General features: G+C 36.3%; 1 protein-coding gene across 1 annotated transcript in view; it reads left to right on the top strand.

Annotated features, from left to right (window-relative positions):
- Window positions 1–24,190, top strand: part of GK5 (glycerol kinase 5) — a 40,664-nt gene that overhangs the window by 12,353 nt on the left and 4,121 nt on the right. Inside the window, exons 4-15 of the mRNA XM_087725436.1 lie at window positions 4,277–4,370; window positions 6,210–6,341; window positions 8,392–8,467; window positions 9,621–9,682; window positions 9,767–9,840; window positions 10,221–10,281; window positions 14,286–14,412; window positions 15,176–15,280; window positions 17,152–17,246; window positions 18,059–18,162; window positions 19,393–19,452; window positions 22,612–22,745. Of these exons, the coding sequence (XP_087581562.1) occupies window positions 4,277–4,370; window positions 6,210–6,341; window positions 8,392–8,467; window positions 9,621–9,682; window positions 9,767–9,840; window positions 10,221–10,281; window positions 14,286–14,412; window positions 15,176–15,280; window positions 17,152–17,246; window positions 18,059–18,162; window positions 19,393–19,452; window positions 22,612–22,745 (1,124 nt within the window). The remainder of the gene's footprint in view (window positions 1–4,276; window positions 4,371–6,209; window positions 6,342–8,391; window positions 8,468–9,620; window positions 9,683–9,766; window positions 9,841–10,220; window positions 10,282–14,285; window positions 14,413–15,175; window positions 15,281–17,151; window positions 17,247–18,058; window positions 18,163–19,392; window positions 19,453–22,611; window positions 22,746–24,190) is intronic.

The raw sequence follows: 24,190 nt of genomic DNA on the forward strand, positions 1-24,190 counted from the left end.
TAGCGTCCTGATCCAGAGGAATGAAGCAGGTCTAAACCATGATTCTGCCACCATCATTTTTCCAGATGGGACACTTTTCTTATACTGGAATGCCAAATATAACACTTTTCCTTCAAGACAAAAAGTTCTGTTTCTTCCACAGAACATTCTTCCAGTAGTTTTCTAGCTTATACACATGCTTTTTCACAAACAGTAGATGGGCAGCAATCTTCTTTTTTGGTGGTGGTTTGATGAACACTGGCATTCATCAATGCAAGATAATCTTTACTTTCTTATATCTTACCCTCCTGGGATTCTTTGAAACCTCTTGGAGAATTTATGCCTTGCTCCTGGTGTGATCTTAGTTGATTGACCATTCCTGGGGAGGGTAACACTGATGTTGAATTCCACTTGTACTTAGAATGACAGAGTTGGAAGGGACTTTGGAGGTCTTCTAGTCCAACCCCCAGCTTAGGCAAGAAAATATATACCATTTCAGATAAATGATTATCATATATCTCAAATTCTTCTTAAAAACTTCCAATGTTGGAGCATTTACAACTTCTGGAGGCTAGTTTTTCCATTGATTAATTGTTCTAAGTGTCAGGAAATTTTTCCTTAGTTCTAGGTTGCTTCTCCTTGATTAGTTTCCACTCATTACTTCTTGTCCTGCTCTCGTGTGCTTTGGAGAACAGCTTGACTCCCTCTTGTCTGTGGCAGCCCCTTAGATATTGGAACACTGCTATCATGTTTCATCAAACAAGACATACCCAATTCCAGCAACTATTCCTTATATGTTTTAGCCTCCAGTCCACTAATCATCTGTGTTGCTGTATCTTTCTTGATTTTCTTGATAGTAGACCGGTGGTGTCCAACTCCTTGCTTATATTCATTACCATTTCTGGCCTGGTGAGCATCTGCTACTGTTTTTCAGAGGTCCTCAGAAATCTCTTTATTTTTATAAAGAACTCAAGGTGGCGAACACACCTTGTACTCCTTTCTCCTATTTTCTTACAACTGTGAATTGAGTTGAGTTGAACTGAGAATGAGTGACCGGGCCAAAGTCACCTAGCTGGTTTTCATGGCTAAGGTAGGACTAGAACTCAGAGTCTTCTGGTTTCTAGCCTGGTACTTAACTACTAGGTCTCTTTTTGAACAAAATGTAAGGGCAAGTAAGGATTAACAGGAATACGTGGGATAAATATGAATATAGCTTGCTTCAGAGAAACAGGAAATGCAGGACAGAAAGAAATACAATGCTGCATTTCAGGAATTAAGTAATCCAGGCAAAGGATAACAGGACAAGATAAAAGTATCTAGGCTAGAATAAAGGGCGGGAATTGATTTTTGCTAGAAGTTTGATACAGGTCATAGAAGAGATAGATGATTTGTTGAAACAGATAACAAGCCTCAGATAAATGAAGCTTTTTTGGTGAAGAATTAAACTACCTAGACATATGTGGGAAAGTTAATTCTGTCAGACACCAGATGTCAGATTAATTTTGCTCTGTGTTGATGATAATTATATCTTTCAAACGATTAGACAAACACAAGGCAATTTGTTCCTTAAATTTTGTCCTTATTGACAGGAAGTCATTAATTGAATAGATTTTAAAAACTGACCATGATATGCTAGAGTTGATCTTAGCAAAAATTTTGGTTTAAACAAGTCAAATACAAAGTATGGATTTTAGAAATGCTATTTTTAATAATTGAAATAGTAAAGAAAATGCATAGGAACAAAACAAAAGACAAAGATTTTGTCACTAGTTGAGTTTTCTTGGAAACAGAAGTATGGCTTAATTTCAAATAATGGCAATGGAGCCCATGTGACTGAATAGGCAGCTCACGAAGGAGTTTGAGATTAAAGAAGAGTGCTTTTTTAAAGTGGAATAAAGGATTAACATTCAAAGAATTCTTCCCATGGTTTTGCTCAGAAATTAGGCGTAAGGTCAGGAAGGCAAAGGTGGAAAGCTAAAGGTATTCAGTGAGGCAAAATGAAATAAGGAGGATTTCTTCATATATGTCAGTAGCAAGAGGAAATCAACGAAGGTGTAAAGCTATGGCTTACTTCAAACTGAGAGATCCTAACACGATTAAGAGAAAGTGTGAGAACTCCAGTTTTTGACTCTTTCTCTCCAAAGGAAATGATAATTTGAGTAGCATAAATTAATAACAAACAACAGAAGGCTCCAAATAGCTACTTTGAATCTACTAGTTAGGCTTTCATGTCACAACAGAAAAACTGTTGTGTAGACTAGAGCATAGTCACTAAAGCCCAACACTTCCCTGAAATCCAGCATTTCAACTAATTGGAACCTCTTCAGGTCCCCACGTTTTAAGGAAATACACTTAAAATACTGAAGGATCTGACTGAAGCATTATTAGGACTTGAACTTATGTCATCTTCGAGGATCGGGGTGGGAAGTGTTACAGGATAGAGAAAGAGTAAATAGAGTATCCGGGATTAAGAAAAGAAAAATAAAGTTAACATAATAATTGACAGTGAGCCTAACATCAATATCTGTAATATGCTAAAGGGTAGATAATAAAGTAGGCCATTTGTAGACAAAATGAAGACTATGCTTTCTTTCTGAAAGTCAGCATAGTTTTGTCAAAAATAGGTGAGACAAATCTTATCTCTTTTCTTTGACATGATAAAAAACTATACTGGTATGAGTGGATAGTGCTGCAATAAAATGGGTCCATAATTAACTAGCTAACCACACTCCAGTCAGCATTTATAGCTCCATAATGAGTGAGAGACAAGTAATGGTCTCTGTGTTGGCCCAATATTAGTCATCAATTTTAAATGGATAATTTGCTCATCCTGTTTGCAGTTGAAACACAATTAGGAAATCTAGCCGGTAACCAGGATCTAACAATATTGCAATCTATACTGCTCAGTTTGGAAAACTGGGCTACGAACAAAATATCCTTCAACAGGGAACAATGTAAAGTACTGTATTTAGAGATGGAAGATACAGGGCATTATACAAGAAAGGGCTTTGAAGCATTACACTGAGGAAGGACTTGGGTTTGGTCATTGACAGTGAGCTGAACATGAGACAACAGTGAAACTTATGTTAAAAGAGTTCTGGGCAGCATTACAAGAAACATTCTCAAAGCTGCACTGTGAAAACCATAGCTTAGAACTATGTGAAAGATTCTGGGCACCATTTCCAAAAGGACATTGACTAGAACAGATTGGGTGAAGGCAAAAGAGATGAAACAAGGTCTTAGCAACAAGCCAATGAAACTTGGCATGATGTATCTGGAGAACAGAAGATTGAAAGTAGAGATGGTATCAGTATTGAAGTCCATTGAGATGATTGTCAGAAACTGTTTTCTATTGTCACAAATATGAGGACAAGAAATAATTGGTACGAGTTAGATGTGTGTGGAGATTCTCAATCATCCAGGTAATGGTTGTTCCAAAGGTGCTTTTTCAAGAGATAACTGGACTTTCTGGTTTTTCTTCTCATCAGGACAAAGTTCAGGAGTCCATATGCATTTAAAAGACAGATGCCACTTTTCTGAAGACAGAAAAGCCCACATTTTGGACAGAGAGGGCTACAGGTTTAAAAAAGGAGTCAGAGAGGCAATCTATGTCAACATTAAATGGCCCTCTCTCAACAGAGGAGGAGGGATACAACATCATCTATCTCCAGTCTACAACACAGTCCTTTCAACAGTTCCAAAAGGCTCCACACCCAGTTAGTGTTAAAGTCTCTTGGCCAATTGGTTTTTTCATTATGGACATAATGAGTTGCAATGATTACAGTGTGATGATATTAATTTGCAGAGGTAATTATCAGCCATCAATGAATAGCTACAATCTTGCTCCATTTGACAGGGGGAGGGGAAGCACAAGATAGTCTAAAGAAGAAAATGTAATCTGCTGGTGTGTGAAACTCATTGGTCAGTGAAAACTTTTTGATGCCCAAAAAACGAACAACGTCCCAAGTTGCAAATACCTACATTTCACTTAAAAAGATTTCCTGATTGTAAGATCTTTATAACCACAAATGATCAATTCACAGCAGTTTCTAAGAAGAGCTAGACAATTGCCTTTTGAACATGGTTTATTTGTTTATGGACTTTTTTGCATATTGTAGAGGGTTGAACTACTAGTTGATTTTTGTGATCCCATCTACTTGTACATTTCTTTGATTCTGTTGCTACATTTTTTTTATCTGTAATCTATTTAAAGCTAATATCCAAACTCTGTTACTGAACTAAAAGATAACATTAGTGAAACAATTGGAAAGTCAATTATCCCTTTTTGCTCTTCCAGAAAGACAGGGAAACCTTTTCATAATTTCATAAGTTGGCAAGATGTGAGAGCTGCTAACCTTGTTAAATCCTGGAACAGATCTTTTTTAATGAAGGTAAGATACTTCTTTGTGCTGAAAGTAAGTTGGTTGAAGGAAGGCTGGTATTTGGTTGTTACTTATTTAAACCAATGGGTTAGGAGATGTCTAATGATTTGCAGATGAGAGAAGTAAGTTAGAGCTGCCCTACCTGTATTTTTATGAAAGAAGCAATGTCATAGGTGAGAATCTTTGATTTTTTCTTTCACTTCTCCTTTTCTAAATGGCAAGTAAGTCCTCTCTTCCACAGCTGCATTTTGTAAACTACAAGATTAGGAGAGGCAATTAGCCATGAATCTCCTAGCATGTTATATATCTTGGTCTTTATTATTAGATTTGGAAATATGCAGATTTGGTAAAATAAGCTTAGCCACAAATTCCCTGAATGAAAATGTTGGTACAGGTAGTCTTTGACTTAACCATTTATTTTTGAAGTTAAATGGCACCAAAGGGGACAGGACTGTTGCAGCATCCTCATGGTCATGTGATCAAAATTCAGGACACTTGGCAACTGCATATATTTATGATTATTGCAGTGTCTCTGGGTCATGTGATTACCTTTTGCAACCATCTGACAAAGTCAATGGAAAAGCCATATTCCCATAACAACATTGCTTCCAATTTAACAACTGCAATGATTCATTTAACGACTGTGGCATGAAAGGTCATAAAATGGGACAAAGCTTATTTAACAACTCTCTTGGTTAATAATGGAAATGTTGGTCTCAATTGGGGTCGTAACTCGAGGGCTGCCTGTATTAGTGAGGGGGATGCAGATGAATTTTTACTTCTGCTCTTTAAAAAGTTCTGGGACTGTTTCTTATATACTCAGATTGGTTTTGAAACACTGAAATAAAGTTATTTTTTAATTTAAAAATGGCATGTTAAAAATTACTTTCATGTGGAAAAATAGCATACCTGGCAAATTCTTGGGGTATAACCTTTTTCTGCTCTGATTTCTGTATGTCGCAAGTTTATAATATGAGCAGTATTCAAAATGGAGTTCCTTCTTAGCAGTCAGAAGTAAAATACATTCTTGCTTTTCAGTGTTCTCTGTTGATCCCCTGTACACAAAGACTGGTAACAGTCAGACTGTGGTCTAGTCCTACTCACCAGAAAATTGTCTGTCCAACTTGCTTCTTGCTGGAATTCTGAACAACAAAACTTATTTTGGACTGGCATGACAGAAAATGTTATATACAGGTCCAGATAACCACTATATAAGCAATGAAGTAAGGCATAAATAAATCATTTTTTGCCTTTGTATCTGAACACAGTCCACTAAGCTGTAAGCATATGCTACTAAGAATATTAAGAATGTATAAAATGTGCAGCTGATTTGAGCAATCGGCATGCTCATAGGACATGCCAATAAAACTTGCTTCTTACTGCTGAAACAACTGATGCGAGATATACATCCAATATATTTTTGTGGCAGCTGAGAGAAGGTTGCAAAGAAAAGATCCAAAAATTGGGAGCAGGTAGGCCAATTAGAGATGGTGTTTTGAACTGCTGAGACCACTGTAGTAGGGAGGCAGGTATATGGGCCAACACATTTCCTATAGAATGAGGGAATGGAAAATACTGGGAAGATGGGGAACTGGATGAGTCAGTGCAAAGAAAGGTAAGGGATCCTCTGGATTTTGTCTTTGCTGAAATGCAGAACAACCCCAAAACTATGTATTTTCTGTGAAACTGCAGCCAATTTTGCAAACTTTCCAGAATGTACTGTTTATTCTGGATTCAATTCAAAATATACATTTCATTTACTGTGTTGTCCTAAATAAATATAACTTGATTTAAATCTAATTGGGCAGAAGCTCAAATGTTCATCCTACAAATCTTGTTTTCAAACAGGCAGTCCATGGTTTTTCTTCTTTGCTGCACTTTTTCACTCGGATTAATAAACTTCTGCTAGCCCGTTCTTTTAGTTTTACGACACAACATGTCTCTTTAAGACTGGTTTGGATATTACAACATTTATCTGAGGTAAGCCTCATGTTAAAATTCTTTGTGTGGGATTTCCTGTTGGCTCCGAGGTTACTGGTGTTCATTTATTTGTTTTAGCAAATTTCCAATTGAAGATGAACTTAGTAACTATTCTAGTCTTTTCCAGTGTCCTGTTCTGGCGCACCGGGGAACTGCCAGAGGACTGGAAAAAAACTGATGTAGTTCCCATCTTCAGAAAAGGAAAAAAAATAGATCCAGGAAACTATAGATCTATCAGCCTGACCTCAATACCAGGAAAAAGTCTGGAAAAGATAATCAAGCAATGAATTAGCAAACATCTAGAAGTAAACAAAATAATAGCCAAAAGCCAACATGGGCTTGTCAAAAACAGATCATGCCAGACTAATCTTATTGCATTTTTTGACAAAAGTGACAAAATTAGTGGACCAGGGGAATGCCTCGATATAGTTTGCTTGGACTTCAGTAAGGCATTTGATAAGATAGACCATAACCTACTACTAGATAAAGTAGGAGAATGTGGGTTAAAGAGTATCACCACCAGGTGGATTCGTAACTGGCTGACCAACTGCACTCAACATGTAGTCTTCAATGGAACTGCATCTACATGGAGGGAAGTATGCAGTGGAGTGCCCCAAGGCTCTGTTTTAGGCCCAGTACTCTTCAACATCTTCATCAATTATTTGGATGAGGGAATAAATGGGGAACTCATCAAATTTGCAGATGATACCAACTGGCAGGAATAGCCAACACTCTAGAAGACAGGCTTAAGATACAGAAGGATCTTGACAAACTTGAACATTGGGCACTATCTAATAAAATGAAATTCATTGGTGAAAAGAGTAAGGTTCTACATTTAGGCAAGAAAAATGAAATGCACAGGTACAATATAGGTGGTATCTTGCTCAATAGTAGTAACTCTGAGAGGGATCTTGAAGTCCTAGTGGACAACCATTTAAATATGAGCCAGCAGTGAACAACAGCTGCCAAAAAAGCCAACACAGTTCTAGGCTACATAAACAGAGGGATAGAATCAAGATCACGTGAAGTGTTAATACCACTTTATAATGCCTTGGTAAGGCCACATTTGCAATACTGTATTCAGTTTTGGTCGCCACGATGTAGAAAAGATGTGGAGACTCTAGAAAGAGTACAGAGAAGAGCAGCAAAGATGATTAGGGGACTGGAGACTAAAACATGAAGAACGGTTGCAGGAACTGGTATGTCTAGTTTAGTAGAAAGAAGGACTAGGGGAGACATGATATCAGTGTTCCAATATCTCAGGGGTTGCCACAAAGAAGAGGGAGTCAAACTATTCTCCAAGGCACCTGAGGGTAGAACAAGAAGCAGTGGGTGGAAACTAATCAAGGAGAGAAGCAACTTAGAACTGAGGAGAAATTTCCTGACAGAACAATTAATCAGTGCAACAGCTTGCCTCCAAAAGTTGTGAATGCCCCAACTGGAAGTTTTTAAGAAGATGTTGGATAGCCATTTGTCTGAAATGGTATAGGGTTTCCTGGCCTTGGCAGGGGGTTGGACTAGAAGACCTCCAAGATCCCTTCCAACTCTGCTATTGCATTATTGTATTGTCAATAGCCAATTTACAATTTACAGTGGTAATCTGTTCTTCTCATCTAGCAGTTTTAGTCAGTAGCTAGCAAAGGGTCCAGACTGTTTTTTTCCTCCCTCTCCCCCTCTTCTCCCTCCCCAATATCATGCAGTGTGTTTTTGAAAGACATCTAAAATATTAGTTTTGGGATCAGCCAAGATGCATGGACTTGTACATTTCATAAACTATCTGATTCATCTTCTGAACAGCACTTTCCACATTATGGCATAAAGAAAAGGATTTCCTTTAAACATCATAAGCGCCTAGAAGGCTGATGTACTAATTAATTAGCCTAATTAAGTCAATCTGCTGGATTGTTTAGGGTTTTGCATACTACTATCAACCCCTTAGACTTGACTGAGTATCAGACTAGCTGTCTAGAGCTATTATAAGTGCACTGATGTGAATGGATTACATTTGTCTTCCTGCAAAGAGAATTGTGACCTGTGTGTTCATTTGCAGGTAGAACAAGCTGCTAAAGACGACAATTGCTGTTTTGGAACAGTTGACACTTGGTTACTTTATAAACTCACTAAAGGTAGGTACAGTGATTAAATTGGAGGAGGGAAAGGTAATACACCCATGTCTCCGAAGTGGGGCGTGGGAGCAGTCACATCTGGGTGTTGTCACGGCCCATCTGCCCGGAGACTGAGGTAGATCTTGAGGCCACTCCCTCTGCTTCTTCTCTGACTCCCCAGATTAACCTCAGTCTTCGGCCCAGAAGGAGCTAATTTAGCTGGCTGTCCATGGTATGAGACTTTACCTTTTTTTCCTTTCAGCTAAGAGTAATTGTCTAGCATAGCTTCCTTGTGTGCTCTGCAATCAGCCTGTGAACGGTAAGCGGATAGCGCTACTGAGAGGCTCCCGAGCCGTGGTTCGGAGGCAGGGGGGAGCTCCAGACCCTGTGCCTCATAGCGGACCTGCAAGCGAACCTAGGTTCAGCACAGGGATCGCAGGACCCAGGAAGGAGGGAGCGACTCAGTCGGAGTCGGCTCACCTGCTCAGACTGCGTGGTCGGCAGTCGCCATCTTCGGTGTCAGGGTGCACGCATCCCATTTGCTCATAGGGTGCTTTTTAGTCCTCCAGAGGCTTCAAGGAAGCCTCCTGAAGGTCCCTGAAGCCTCCAGAGGGCTTAAACCGACCCTCCAAGCAAACCAGAAGTCCGTTCCCGAACTTCCTGTTTTCCCATAGTGCCGGTTTTCTGAAGCTCCTGAAGCCTCCGGAGGGCTTCGGGGGGGGGGGAGGCTCTTTTTGCCCTCCCCAGGCTCCTATAAAGCCTTTGGAGCCTGGGGAGGATGAAAAATGGCTTTTAAAAAGGCTGAACTCAGCTGGCCAACACACGCATGCGCACTGGCCAGCTGAGGGGAATGCCTTGCGTGTCCTGACAAATGGCTCCGTGTGCCACCTGTGGCACGCATGCCATAGCTTCGCCATCCCGGGTATAGAGGATCAAGCGCACCAATAAAGGCAATGGTGATAATAGCGTTAATAGAACATTAGTTTAAATGAACTGCTCTGTTCGATATTGCAAGATAATTAAAATAACTTCTTGGAAGGAGGCAATCATGGTTTTATAATTATAAATTATGTAACTGATACATTGTTCAGGAGATGAATCACCAAATTGTAATTTCCATGTTGTACTATAATTGCTTTTTGTTTTATTTTCAATATCTGATTGTACATTCTAGGTGCAGCGTATGCTACAGATTATTCAAATGCCAGTACCACTGCGTTTTTTGATCCTTTTAAGGTATGATGAGTTCCTTCTGCCATGTTGTTATGATTTGTCTTTGAATTGTTTTTAAACTGTTTTTTAATATGCTTGTGATTTCAGCTGCAGTGGAGTAACCTTTTTAGCAAGTTGCTTTCCATTCCAATATCGCTTTTCCCTCCAATAGAGGACACTAGGTAAGTTTTAGTTAACATATATTTTTACATTTTCCAAATGAAGACTACTATATTTTTCAGACTATAAGACACACCAAGTTTTTGAAAAAGTAAGTAAGAAAAAAACGTTTTTGCCTTCCCACAGCCACCAGCAGCACTCTGCAGGCTACAGCAGGGCTGGGGCAAGGCAAAAATGCCCCTGTTTTTGCAAAAAAAAACAACCATGGGTCATGAGTTGTCTAGTTGAAATATAAATATGAAATAGTTGAAATATATATATGAAATGGTATCAAAGTTCTGTTTAGAATAGAAATGATAATTTTTCTCTAGTTAGTTCATTTACTGCAAATGTATTGAATAAGTTGGGAGCATTAACTTTATTTATTTATCTTTATTTTAAGTCACATTTTTGGATCAGTTGATCCTGAAATATTTGGAGTGCCTATTGCAATAGCAGCTTTGGTAAGTATAGATTCAAATTAACTTATTTAAAACCTTTTACATTGAATTAATTCAGTTCTTAAATTTCATTATAAGCTGATTGGAAGAAAGGTAGAGGAAGAATCAGTATGCACAAATGGATTTGCACAATAGCTGCATTTACATTTGTAAATCTCATTTTACTCTGAAGATCATGCTATTTAATCCGTCTTAAAAACTAAGCATTCCAGTTTTGAAATCTTCTATTTCAGTGAATTGTTAATGAGAAGTTCTTTTTAAAGAACTTAAAATTGCACAATATTATGTTCTAAATATTTATACTTCTTGGATGCTTTGAGAGCCAAGTTTTAAGATTCAGCATTTATCTAGAAATCTTTCAAAACTAATAAAACACTCATATTCTTAACCTGAACTTAGAAGCCTAAATATAAATGTAAATATGATTCACATATATTATTTGGGCAGGACTTATTTAGGGCCACAATTCAGAACCTGTATTTGATAATGATTATATTCAATACATCTAGCATACCTTGTTTATGCTCTAGGACTGGAACCTAGCCAGAACTTAATCCTGACATCACATCATATTAGCATTCACCTTATGAACGTCCAAAAAAACTATTTAGGACACAGTTTCAAAGTTCTGAAATCTGAGAAATATACATAGATACATAGATATACTTCAGGCATGTGACTGTATTTTGGACATTTGTCAACAAGCCTACATTTATGTCCATTTGTATGGTCACATGACTGTGATTTACAATGTTTTTTTCCAGAAACTTATTTATTTCAGATTTTGGTCAAAAACTGCCCTAGCGAACAATAGGTTTGTTTAACAACCATGATAATTGCTTAACAACTGTCTTTTAAAAAGTTGTAACATCAGGTATGGTCAACTGATGACTTGCTTTAGGATCATCAAGACTTACGACTGAAATTGTGGAGTCAATTGAACTACCTCTAAATATTTCTTAAACCATTTTTGACTTTTTTCATGTCTGTCAAATTAGTATGTCAGGGAAATGGGTAAGAGAACCAACTGAAACCTTTTATAAATTAAAAAAATGAGTATAAGTTATGTGATGCTAGATTAGGGTTTTGTCAATTATTTCTTCCTTTTCCTGTTTGATCTACAATGTAACATAAATGAACAATTGCTGCTTTCTTATCAAAGCTTCCTTAAGTTGTGCGCAGAGAGAGAAATAAATAGCATTGTTATTGATGTACTACCTAGTCCCTAAATTGTTTTAAAATGAATAGAGAAGAGTATAGTTTTAAAGCCTCTGTCATTATGTTTTTCTAAATACATTCGGTATCTTTTCCTACCACACATAACTTATTTTACGAAATGTATAATAATAACAATAACAACAACAACAATAATAGTAATAGTAATAATAATGCCAAAGAAGCTGAAAAATTTTCGCATTTACTATATATGGATGATTCGAAACTTTATGGAAAGTCAGAAATAGAAATCCAATCATTGACAAACACAGTCCGAGTATTCAGCACCGATATTTCAATGCAGTTTGGCATGGAAAAATGTGCCACTGTATCCATAAAAAGGGGCAAAATCACTGCATGTGAGGGAATTGAAATGCCCAATGGCCAACTATTTAAATGCTACGAAAATGAAGCCTACAAATACTTCGGCATTCTGCAGTTGGATAACATCAAGCATGGAGAAGTAAAAACTATTGTCAGGCGAGAGTACACCAACAGAGTTAGGAAAATTTTGAAATCTAAATTGAATGGTGGAAATACAATCAAGGCCATAAATACCTGGGCAATACCAGTTATAAGACACAGCTGGTATAGTTAACTGGACACAAGCTGATTTGGACATTTTGGACCGAAAAACCAGGAATCTAATGACAATGCACTACAGTTTACATCCACGTGGTGATACTGATAGACTATACCTGCCCCGAAAATCAGGTGGCAGAGGATTATTACAAGTGAAGCAAACAGTTGAAGAAGAAAAACATGCACTGGCTGATTATTTAAAAGAAAGTCAAGAATATCTATTAATTGAAGTAAAGAACAAAAATCTACTGAAGGCCCAACAGACAAAACAAGAATACAGAAAATATGTGATAAAATCAAGAATGGAGAGTTGGCAGAACAAAGCACTGCATGGCCAATTTCTGGAAAAAATAAAAGATAAAGTGGACAGTGAAAAAACTTGGTTATGGTTAACAACAGGTACATTAAAGAAAGAAACAGAGTCACTAATCCTGGATGCGCAAGAACAAGCTATCCGCACAAATGCCATTAAGGCCAAAATCGAAAAATCCTCTGATGATGCCAAATGCAGACTTTGCAAAGAAGCTGATGAAACTGTTGATCACATACTCAGCTGCTGTAAAAAAATCGCGCAGACTGATTATAAATTGCGGCACAATTCAGTAGCACAAATGATCCATTGGAATTTGTGCAAAAATTATAATATTAAAACAGCAACAAACTGGTGGGAACATCAGCCTGAAAAAATCACTGAAAATCAGATGATCAAGATCTTGTGGGATTTTCGCCTACAAACGGACAAAATACTGGCTCATAATACACCAGACATCACACTGGTTGAGAAAAATAAGGTTACAATCATAGACATTGCAATACCAGGTGATAGCAGGGTCGACGAGAAGAAATATGAAAAAATCGCGAAATACCAGGACTTAAAAATTGAAATTCAACTATTATGGCACAAACCAGCAGTGGTAATTCCAGTGGTAATTGGCACACTGTGTGCTATTCCAAAAGCACTGGAATTACATTTAAAACAGTTAAAAATTGACAAAATCACCATCAGTCAAATGCAAAACGCCGCACTGCTTGGATCTGTATGCATATTACGAAAATACGCTATGATGTCCTAGGCCCCTGGGTGGGGCCCGACTAGTAATCAATGCCAAATCTGGCGAAACAACTGGCCGCTGTGATACAATTCTGTTGTTGCGAATAATAATAATATCTTTGTTAGAATTACAGCTCAAATAATAAAATGCCTCTTTGTTCCCTGAGCGTGATAAACTTTGTTCCATAATACAATGGATTGGAAGAAGCTGTTTGTCTCTCTCCTCTCCTGTCTCAATGGCCTTACCTATGTGCAGCAGCCAGCTGGATTTAATTATTCTTTCAATTGCCCCACAGTGCGCCAGAAGCACTGCTAGGATAAGGACTTTGTGAGAAGCTAAAACATAGCTGGTTTACTAAAAATGTAAGGAAAATTGGAAACCAGAAGTACAAATATGTGTAATCCAGACCCAGCAACTGTAAGAAGTTCTGCCAGCATTATCACTTTATGACTGTACAGCAGAGGTCTTCAGACTTGCCAACTTTAAGACTTATGGACTTCAATTGCCCAGAATTCTATGCTGGCTGGAAAATTCTGGGAGTTGAGTCCACAAGTCTTAATGTTGTCAAGTTTGAGGATCCCTGCTCTACAGTGTGAAATCAAAATACAGGACCCAATGCAAATAATCAAGACATGCTGCAGTGTTCACAATTCTCAGTTATTTCCTGTGCTTCTATTGTTACTATCTTCAAGAAAGAATCATTGTTTTAGAAAAAGAAACATGTCACTAGATTGCCATATTTTTTTTTGATAAAGCTTTTTGTTAGCTAGACATCCAAGGCCACCTTTCTGTGTGTCTATTTGATTAACGCACATTCCTTCTTTGTTTCCTTTTATGTTTCTATTTTGCTGTCACAGTCCTATTTCTCTAAGAATTTATTTTCCTCACAACAGTGATACCAGATTCTGAGGCTACCTTAAATAAAACTTTTTAAAACAAGCGCAGGCAGGCAGGCAGACAGAACACCTATTAATATTATTTATCTGACTAATGAAATGGAAAATTACATGTTTTCTTTCCATTCTATTCCTTTTCATTTTTTTAAAGCTTGGCACATAAGCTTTTCAACACAGTAAAGTTATGATGCACTTCTCAATGTTTAGATGTTTAATTTCTAGAATAGCTGGTGATACCTCACTCTCTGATTTTCATTTGTAGGTAGCAGACCAGCAGGCAGCCATGTTTGGACAGTGCTGTTTTGACATAGGCGACATAAAAGTCACCATGGGGACTGGTACCTTTTGGGATATTAATACTGGAAACAACATTCATCTATCTAAGAAAGGTAGGTTTATATGTTTCTGGTTGGCAGGAACAATTGTGGACACAGCAAATTTTTACCATGAAATAAAAATAATTATTGTATAAATACAATGCTTTATAAATTAAATGTTAATTTCAATTTAATGTTAAATTTATTTGTTTTAATTTTACAAAAGTTCATTTTATTAGAATTAAAATAATTAATATAATTAAGTATATTAATTATTTATCAATTAGTAATAAAAATATATTTTAGTCAACATCAACACCAAAGTAAGAAAGACTTCCTTATGGGAAAGACTGGATATAGAAGATCCAATTCAACCTGGCGTATAAAGATTATCAAATTTTTATAAAAATATGATATGAATAAGTCTCTCAAAAGACTTCTATGTTTAGGAAACTTCATGTAAATGTATCCCCTCATTTATTCAAACAATGGAAGAACATATAACTATGAAAATAGATTTGAATGTAGCTTAATGCTGTGCTCTATGATAAATCACTGATTTCCCTATTAATATAACCTACGGATAATTCTTGACCAGTTGCTTAGCAATTGTTTAAAGTTACAACTTATCCAAAAGAGGGGAAAGGAAGGATTCTTTAATTATTCTTCTATCCCTTATAGGGAGTCTTAATTCTCTGGCTATATTTTCAGAGATTGTAGGGGAATTTGGTGAACATTATTAACATGTCTTCTATTGATGAATCCAAAGCTTCTCTGTTAATGTAATAGGCCTATTTTGGCATATCCCTGAAAACTTATGTTTTGTTATTTCAAGGCTTGTATCCATTGGTTGGTTGGAAAATTGGGAGCGAGATCACCTACTTAACTGAAGGCAATGCTTCTGATACTGGAAATGCTATCAAGTGGATTCAGAGCTTAGGTGAGTTTAATTATTGAAGTTGAATTATTTAAGCCTATGAATGATAAAGTAAAAATATCACATCTCAACATGTTTTAATGTGGATTGATGAGGAAATTGTCTTTTTTCCTTTTAATAATTCTGAAGATGTAAATTATAGCAGTTCTTTTTTACTTTATTTATGATCCAATGCCAAATGAAACACCAGGTAAAGCAAATGTGAATGCAGTATTTAAAAGCTTGCATTTTATATTTTAAAACGACATACCATGAAAAATAAAGTAATGCTACTAATATTACCTGTATTATAGAAGAAATATAGTTTTAGATTTAGAAACACTCTGACCCCAAAATATGTGTACTTTATCACCATGCAGTAAAAAGATTTGCAAGATTTTATACAGAATTTGCATCTATATTGCATTTCAAGTGGCAGATTACATGCTTAGGAATAATGTTGTCCACAGTATCAGACAATCTGCATTGAAAGAAGTTCATGTCTAGCTGTATTTTACTTATTTATTTATTTATTTATTTATTTGTCTTGTATGCCGCCCACTCCCAGAGGACTCCGGGCGGCTCACAAAAGACAAGGGAAAGCGGGGAACGAGACAAAGACAACATATTAAAAACAAAACCAACATTCACAATTTCTGTGGAGGTAGATGCTTCTCAGCTCCCCCCAGCCTGCTGGAACAGCCAGGACTTGATGGCTTTGCGGAAGGCTGGGAGGGTAGTAAGGATACGGATCTCAACAGGGAGCTCGTTCCAAAGGGCCGGAGCTGCAACAGAGAAGGCTCTCCCCCAGGGAGTCGCCAGCTGACATTGGCTGGCAGATGGAATCTGGAGGAGACCCAACCTGTGCGATTTAATTGGTCTGAGAGAGGTAATCGGCAGGAGGCGGTCTCTCAGGTACCCAGGTCCGATGCCATGTAGGGCTTTATAGGTAGCGACCAGCACCTTGAAGCGGATTCGGAGACTAATAGGTAGCCAGTGCAGCTCGCGGAGGATAGGTGTAACGTGGGTGTACCTTGGTGCACCCACAATACTTATATATAAATGTAATATAACTTGTTAAGCCATAGCTGTATAAACACTCATTATTCCATTTCCTCTGGCACAAACATAGGAAGTACACTTTTCTGCTATTCTTCCTTACTTCCATTTGTCCATTCAACTACTCCTGCCAACACTGCCAATAGTGAGAAGATGGAATAGCATCTTCCATCTTCCTAACATTTTCCTCCCTCAACAGTAAGGAACAGCACTTCCCTCACTTTTTTGAGAAACAGAAAGGACCATTTAGATTACTTTGCCATAAAGAGGTGCCCAACACTTGAAAAGCTAGAATATTTTCCAATACAGGTAGTCCTCAATCTTACAATCACAATTGAGCCCAAAATTTCCATTGCTAAGCAAGGCAGTTATTAAGTGAATTTTGCCCCTTTTTGCTATCTTTTTTGCCACAGTTGTTAAATAGATCACTACAATTGTTAAGTGAATCATGTGGTCATTAAGTAAATCTAGCTTTCCCCACTGACTTTGCTTGTTGGAAGCCAGCTGGCTGGGTTACAAATGATGATCATATGATTCCAGGACAGTGCAACTGTCATAAATACATGCCAGTTGCAAAGTGCTCTCATGACCATGGGGGATGCTGCAATGCTCATCAATGTGAAAAACAGTCATAAATCACATGTTTCAGTGCCCTTATCTTTGAATGGTCACTAAATGGTTTTAAATCTAGGACTACCTGTACTGAAAAGGTAGCTGAGGTAATCATAATGAAAGGAGCAGATAAGATATATATTTTCTTGGATTCATTGATAATGTTGTGTAGAAATTTGGGAGTTGTTGATACATATTAATTCATATCTTGTGTGCTTACACAGAACTTTTTGACAATGTCGAAGAGACATCACAAATGGCACATAGCCTAGTAAATTCGGGAGGCGTTTGTTTTGTTCCATCTTTTAGTGGTTTGCAGGTAAAAAATACTGCTTGATTTATTTACTTAAGTGACTGTTTTTCTTTCAAGTATGATTGTTCTAAATTACAGGTAGTCCTTGATTTACAACCATTCACTAATGACTTAGTTCAAAGTTATGATAGCGCTAAAAAAAGTGACATGAAAACTTTTGGTCCCCTTGCGGCTATTACAGCATCCCCATAGTCATGTGATCAAAACTTGGGCATTTGGCAACTGGCATGTATTTATGACGGTTGCAGTGTCCCGTGATCATGTGATCACCATTTGTAAACTTCCCAGCCAGCTTCCAACAAGCAAAGTTAGTGGGCAAAGCCAGATTCACTTAACAACCACGTTTAATTTAAGAATTGCTTTAAAACTGGCAAAAAAGGTTAGCAAATAAGGCTGAATTCACTAAACACCTGCCTTGTTTAGCAATGGAGATTTTGGGTTTAGTTGTGATTGTACATCAAGGGCTAGCTATATATATTTTATTCAACTTCCAGTATGTTCTACAATGTTTTCAAGGTAAATAAAATTACATTCTGAATCTATCTATCTATCTATCTATCTATCTATCTATCTATCTATCTATCTATCTATCTATCTATCTATCTATCTATCTATCTATCTTGTGCTGATAAATAAATAAAGCAATATATATATTGCTTATAGACTGCTTACTGTTCTTTCAATTTTCTTCTTCTTACTATGCTGCTCTTATTGTTACCTGTAAGTTATTCTTTTCCCTAATATTTCAGTCCTTTCTTGAACAATTGTCTATATAACATATGCCTATATATTTTATTTCAAAATCTGTTTTATTTCAGATACCTGTGAATGATCCTTATGCATGTACTTCTTTTATGGGGATCACACCTACTACTACCAAAAAGCATCTTGTTCGAGCTGTGTTGGAATCCATCGCTTTCAGGTACGTGGACATGCCCCCTCAACATGGTCGGGCCTGTTCTCAGTATGCCCTCCTTGTACTATTTGTGCACACAGGCTATACTAGCTACATATCAGCAGTCATTACAACCAATCACATTTAGTTTCTGTTTGGTTCAGAATTCATAGTTTTTCAGAAAATTACCAAGATAAATGTTCAGCGTATACATTTCCATTGTAATACCTCTATACTTTTGGATTGCTTCTTGGAATAAACCTGTTCACTGTCAAGGGAGGGCAACCCAACTCCCTTAAAATACAAGCACATCCATGTAGGAAATGAATCCCTATCATTATATCCCAGGACATACAAACTATGTAAGCTTAAACCCTTGTTCACTCCAATGACTTTTTTGACAGTTGCTTTCTATGCACATTTCTTTGCAATACCCTGTATTTTCTCCTGTTCAAATCCACTTCTCCATTTGTATTTCATTTTTGGTTCTCTACAAGATTTAAGACAATAGATTAGATAATGGGATTTATTTTGCTTTGTTCCTTGCTGATTTAATTTTAAATTCAACTTCAGCAACTAAAATCTATATTATAAATAGGCTTTATATTATTTATATTACTTTTTGTTGGCAATTACAAAATGTGTGATCACTTAGGAGATGCAAAAATGCTTTAATATTTTGATTATTGAGAAAGCTACATTAAATTAAATATATTGATCTTAATTGTCACCTCTGCCTTTGTCATAAAAGCCCAAGATGAAGAACAGAATTCATATATTCTAATTTGGGAACAATGGTTATCTGATAAAATGACTGTGGATAGACTAGGAATATATTGCTATTAGTTTTAGACTTTTGTACTAATAGCACTTTCTATATTAAGATCATTGGAATTCTCATTTAATTTTTCTGCCTTTAAAATGATACAAAACAATTTGATGTATAACCTTGATCTTTAGTATCTTTCCTGCTTATAATTTATTTTCTGGGGTTTTATTGAGTATCTGATGTATACTGCTTTAATCTGATGAAAAAACAAAACCCTAAATGTTATTTAAAAAACTATAGCTCAAAAATCTAGAGCTCTTAGTTTATTTTACTATAGCTAATTTTAACTCCATTATAAACACGTGTTTAAATATCTAGCTAATTTTGATTGATTATTGTTCCTTTTGACACTTTATGCTTCTAATATAATTGTTACTTAATATATTGCTACTTCGTTGAATTTCTACTTCCCCATCTATTTTTTCAAGAAACAAACAGCTGCACGATATCATTACAACAGAGGTGAACATTCCATCGATGTCCATTCGGTATGTTTATATTGTATCCAAAATATTCAACATGAATATGAATATTTAATATGAATTTATATATTAAATAAGTTTGGTGCATGAACTTTAGGGCCCAATGATTAAGTTACAGCCAGTGTAATTCTATTTTGGAACCATCTCTTGTTGTAAGCGCCTAATCGAAAGATGTAAAGCCTGTAAAGCCTGTAAAGATGTAAAGCCTGTAAAATTGTTGTTGTTTTTTGAAAAAAAATTATTTTTATTTTTAAACAAACAAGCACAGATAAACATAAAACATAAAACCATCTTCCAGTTACATACAGTGTGTCGATTGGTTACAATGCTTTTATGCATCCTCACCATAGTCTTCACTTACAATTTATATAGAATCTCATATTATCAATCATATATATGTATACAATTATTATCATTGTTAAACATTTATTTGACTGTAACTTATTACTTCATTTTATGTGAGTTATTCTAAATTTTGAAGAAATTTATATTATGGCATTTCATTATGTCATCCTAAATCCATCCAGTAGTAGTACATCTTTATATTATATTCTGTATAAATTGTTTATTTTTGGTTACAAAACTTTTGTGCACCCTCTCCATAGTCCTCACTCACAATTTATATAAAATCTCATATTATCAATCATACACACACACACACACACACACACACATACATACATACATTTTTATCATTGTTAATCATTTATTTAACTATAACTATTATTACTTCATTTTATGCAAAATATTCTAAATTTGAATAAATTTAAATTAATTTTTATTATAGCATTTCATTACATCATCCTGTATCCATCCAATAGTAGTACAATCTTTTATCTCTTGCCATTTGTAGTGTTTGTGTTCTAATTGCTTTCTTGGTAAATCTTATATGATCTTCTCTTGGCAACTTATTTTTCACTGCATATCTTGTAAAGACTCGAAACCCCTCATCTGTTCCTTCTATCATCTTCCCTTTGATTATCACCAATGCTTCTGCCAGAATTTCTATCATTACTTCTGCCAAATTTTTTCCCTTTTCTTCTTCTATATTCTAGAATCTGAGGTAAAATTCTGATCTATCGATCTCCTATTCCTATATTCCATTCTTGTCTTTTTCAACCACTCTCAATCTGCTGTCAATATCTCCAATTTTCTAATCTCTTTGTTCATCTTTTTCTTCAATTTTTTGAAATCTGTCCTCATATTTCATCATCGTTTGGTAGATATTTTCAATTTTTTCCTGTTCTTTGTTCAATATTCTCTGTTCTCTTTTCAATGTTCTCTGTTCTTACTTGTATTTTTTGAATTTCTTGCATAATCATCTGCAATGTCACTTCCTTTTCTTTTTCCTGCTGCAACATCATCTGTATTGATCTTTTCCTCCAGTTAGTAAACACTGCCACTATATAGAATCCAAGGCTCTTTTATTAAGTTCCAAACAAAACAGTTCTCTTTCCAAGTTCACTGCAATCTTCTTTCTTTCAATTCCAAGCTTTCTTTTCACTCCAGTCCAACTACTGATGGTATCCCAGAGGAGCACCTGTATAAACAATCTGTGCTCATCCTACTATCATTTTCAATAAACAAGCTTCTTGAAATGTAACACCAGCTCTTACTTTGCACAAGATTATCAAATGCACAAAGAAAGAAAAGAAAAGAAATGTTTCCAAGCCTCTAAGTGGCAGTGTTACTTCTTTTCCTCTACTTTTGCTTCCCTCTTTATATTCCAAACTTAAGGGGGGATTTTTTTAAAAAGAAAATACAATAGGCCGTTGAAAAAAGAAAAAGAAAGAAAGTCTTAAACAATAAGTATTAGAAAAAGAAAAGAAAAAAACAGTCCAGTTTAAAAAATAAGAAGCCTTTGTAAAAATTCCAGCAATAAAAGGATTAAAGAAAAATAACATCTCGCCGCTTGACCTCTTCTGTCTTCAATTTTAACTTTACTTTTAATCTTTTAGGGTGTTCTCTCATCTAATAATAAAAATTATCTCACCAATTCGAAACACTTTCTCTCCAGCTTTCCTTCCATTCTGGAGCTGTCCCAACTTTCAACAGCTTTAATGGCTGCTTCTCTGTCGCTGGAAAAAAGGGCTTCTCCTGGATCCACCAGGGACTTTGCGATGTCCCTGGGATCAGCAGGATGTGCCCTTCTCTATCACCGTGTCTACAGGACGGTTTAGGTCCAAAAGGATTGTCCAGCGGCAGAGATATTGACGGCGATCTTGGAGCTTCAAGATCTCACATACCATCGCAACGCCAGCAACACCCCCTCCCCCAGCCTGTAGAATTATTAACAAAGCTATTGTTAGTCTCTTAATGGTATTTGTATTTTTGTCAAACCACTGCTTTCCAATTTATTCTTTCAAAATCTAAGATACTAGCTGGGTAATCTTCTTGTAGGTACAACTATGAAATAGAAAGTAGTTAATGTTACCTTAAGAATGGTACATTTTATCAGAATATAGTATCTATTGGATTATATTCATGACTTGTTTAAACATTTCTAAATATTACAACATACATCACCTTTGCTTCCATTTCACTTAGCTTTCCTTTTTTCATCTAGTTTGAGCTAGACCTTCTTCAAAGCATTGCCATGTTGCCATGTTACACATTGAAGCATTATATGTTTGCAGTGTTCTGTACAAGAATGCTGTACCTATTGACAGATGCCTTTTGATATGCTGATAAATCCAACCAATAGTAATGCTGACTTTATTATCACTGTCAAGCTGGAAATAGGATCCTTCAGAAAGAATATTATCCTGACAAAACCATGTTGATCAATTGAACTACTTAGTTTTCAGCAAACGTGAATTTTATTATAACTGGATCTTATCCAGTTATTAAAGGTTCCAAATCAGATTCTCCAGTACCTCAGATACATCTGATGAAAATAAAATATAAAACTAAACATTTTCAAAACATGGAAAATCTCAGTCTCTTGATAATTACACTCAGTTTTATTCTGATTTTTTTAAAAAACCTAACAAGCAACTCCATTTGCTACTTATATCATAGTAGAATAGCCATTATGCATACCATTCTGAGATTGCAGATACTGCAGTGTTTATGTTTTGTTTTTTGAGCATACAATTTAAATCATATATATTTTATTGAATTTGAATATTATGTTTTTTTCTCTTCTCTCGCCCATCTTTATAGAGCTGATGGAGGTGTCAGTAAAAATAGTTTTGTGATGCAGATGACTTCGGATTTAATCAATAAATCAATAAACAAGCCTGACAGCACAGACATGTCTTGTCTTGGAGCAGCTTTTCTAGCAGGCCTTGCTATTGGTATGCTTTAGTCTGAATATCTGGGGGAATCTGTTTCAAGAGAAATGGTCATTTATTCCATATTGTACAAAATTGGCAAATAATGATTTTTTTCCAAGAGTATGTTGTATAGCAGGGGTCTCCGACCTTGGCAACTTTAAGCTTGGAGAACTTGAACTCCCAGAATTCTCCAGCCAGCTTTGCTAATTTTCAAAAATCATTTGCAATCATTTGAACCAAGGTAGAACATAAAACTACAATAGTACGTCTCTCTTACTGTTGACTAAACTATTTGTTTGCTTCTTTCTTTGTTTGTTTAAAAACATTTACATAGCTGCCTGTATCGTAGCAGCAACACTGGGGAGGGCAGTGTTAAATCAACAGAAAGCACCAAACCATAAAATAAAAATCAATTATAACTCCATTAAAAATGCCATCGCACCTTATGGCAACACTTTCCTATGCATCCCTGTGCCATGTTCGTCTCCAACCTCATCCTGCCTCTACAATTGTGGGAAGAGTTACGTAGCTCTCCAAACTTCTAGAAGACAAGAGGGTTGGAGCCTAGTGTATTTCTGGGAAATCCACAGGACAAGGGGCACTTACAGAGAAACAACCACAGAATATATAATGTTGCAGAAAAATCTGTAGATTATTACTTAATAGATTTATTCTGCAAGTTAATTCTGTAATATGAAAAGTATTCCAAATATTTAAACATCGTGTTATATTCTTCATGCTATTGTTGTTGTTGTTGTTATTATTATTATTATTATTATTATTATTATTATTATTATAAACATCATGTTTATATTCTTCATACTACTATTATTATGAGTCCCCTTCGGGGAAAAGGGCGGCATATAAATGCAATAAATTCAATTCTATTATTATTATTATAATTATAATTATAATTATTATAATTAATTAATTAATTAATTAATTAAATTTATAGGCCGCCCAATCCCGCAGGACTCTGGGCGGATTACAAGCAAAAGAAAAAGGAAAAAAAGAAAAAAAGGAAAATAAAAAATGATTTGAAATTCACAACACACATTCGTTCTAGTCGGGGCTGGGCCTTTCAATAAGGTCAAAAGCCCCAGGCCTGCCGGAACAGCCCGGTTTTAACAGCCTTCCTGAAGGCCATGAGAGTGGGCAAGGTCCGGACCTCTGGGGGTAGCTGGTTCCAAATGGTCAGAGCAGCCACAGAGAAGGCTCTCCCCCAAGGGCCCGCCAGCCGGCACTGACTGGCTGACGGCATCCAAAGGAGGCCCACCCTGTGGGATCTTATTGGCCGTTGGGAGGTATGTGACAGTAGGCGGTCTCGCAGATACGCTGGTCCTAAGCCATGTAGGGCTTTAAAGGTAATGACCAACATCTTGAATTGCATCCGGAGACCAATTGGTAGCCAGTGCAACTCGCGGAGGACAGGTGTAACGTAGGTGTACCTCGGTACACCCAATATC

Source organism: Thamnophis sirtalis, unplaced genomic scaffold (assembly GCF_051295495.1).
Source record: "Thamnophis sirtalis isolate CommonGarterSnake01/CBP01778 unplaced genomic scaffold, rThaSir2_p1.2 scaffold_11, whole genome shotgun sequence".
In the NCBI taxonomy this organism is placed as follows: domain Eukaryota; kingdom Metazoa; phylum Chordata; class Lepidosauria; order Squamata; family Natricidae; genus Thamnophis; species Thamnophis sirtalis.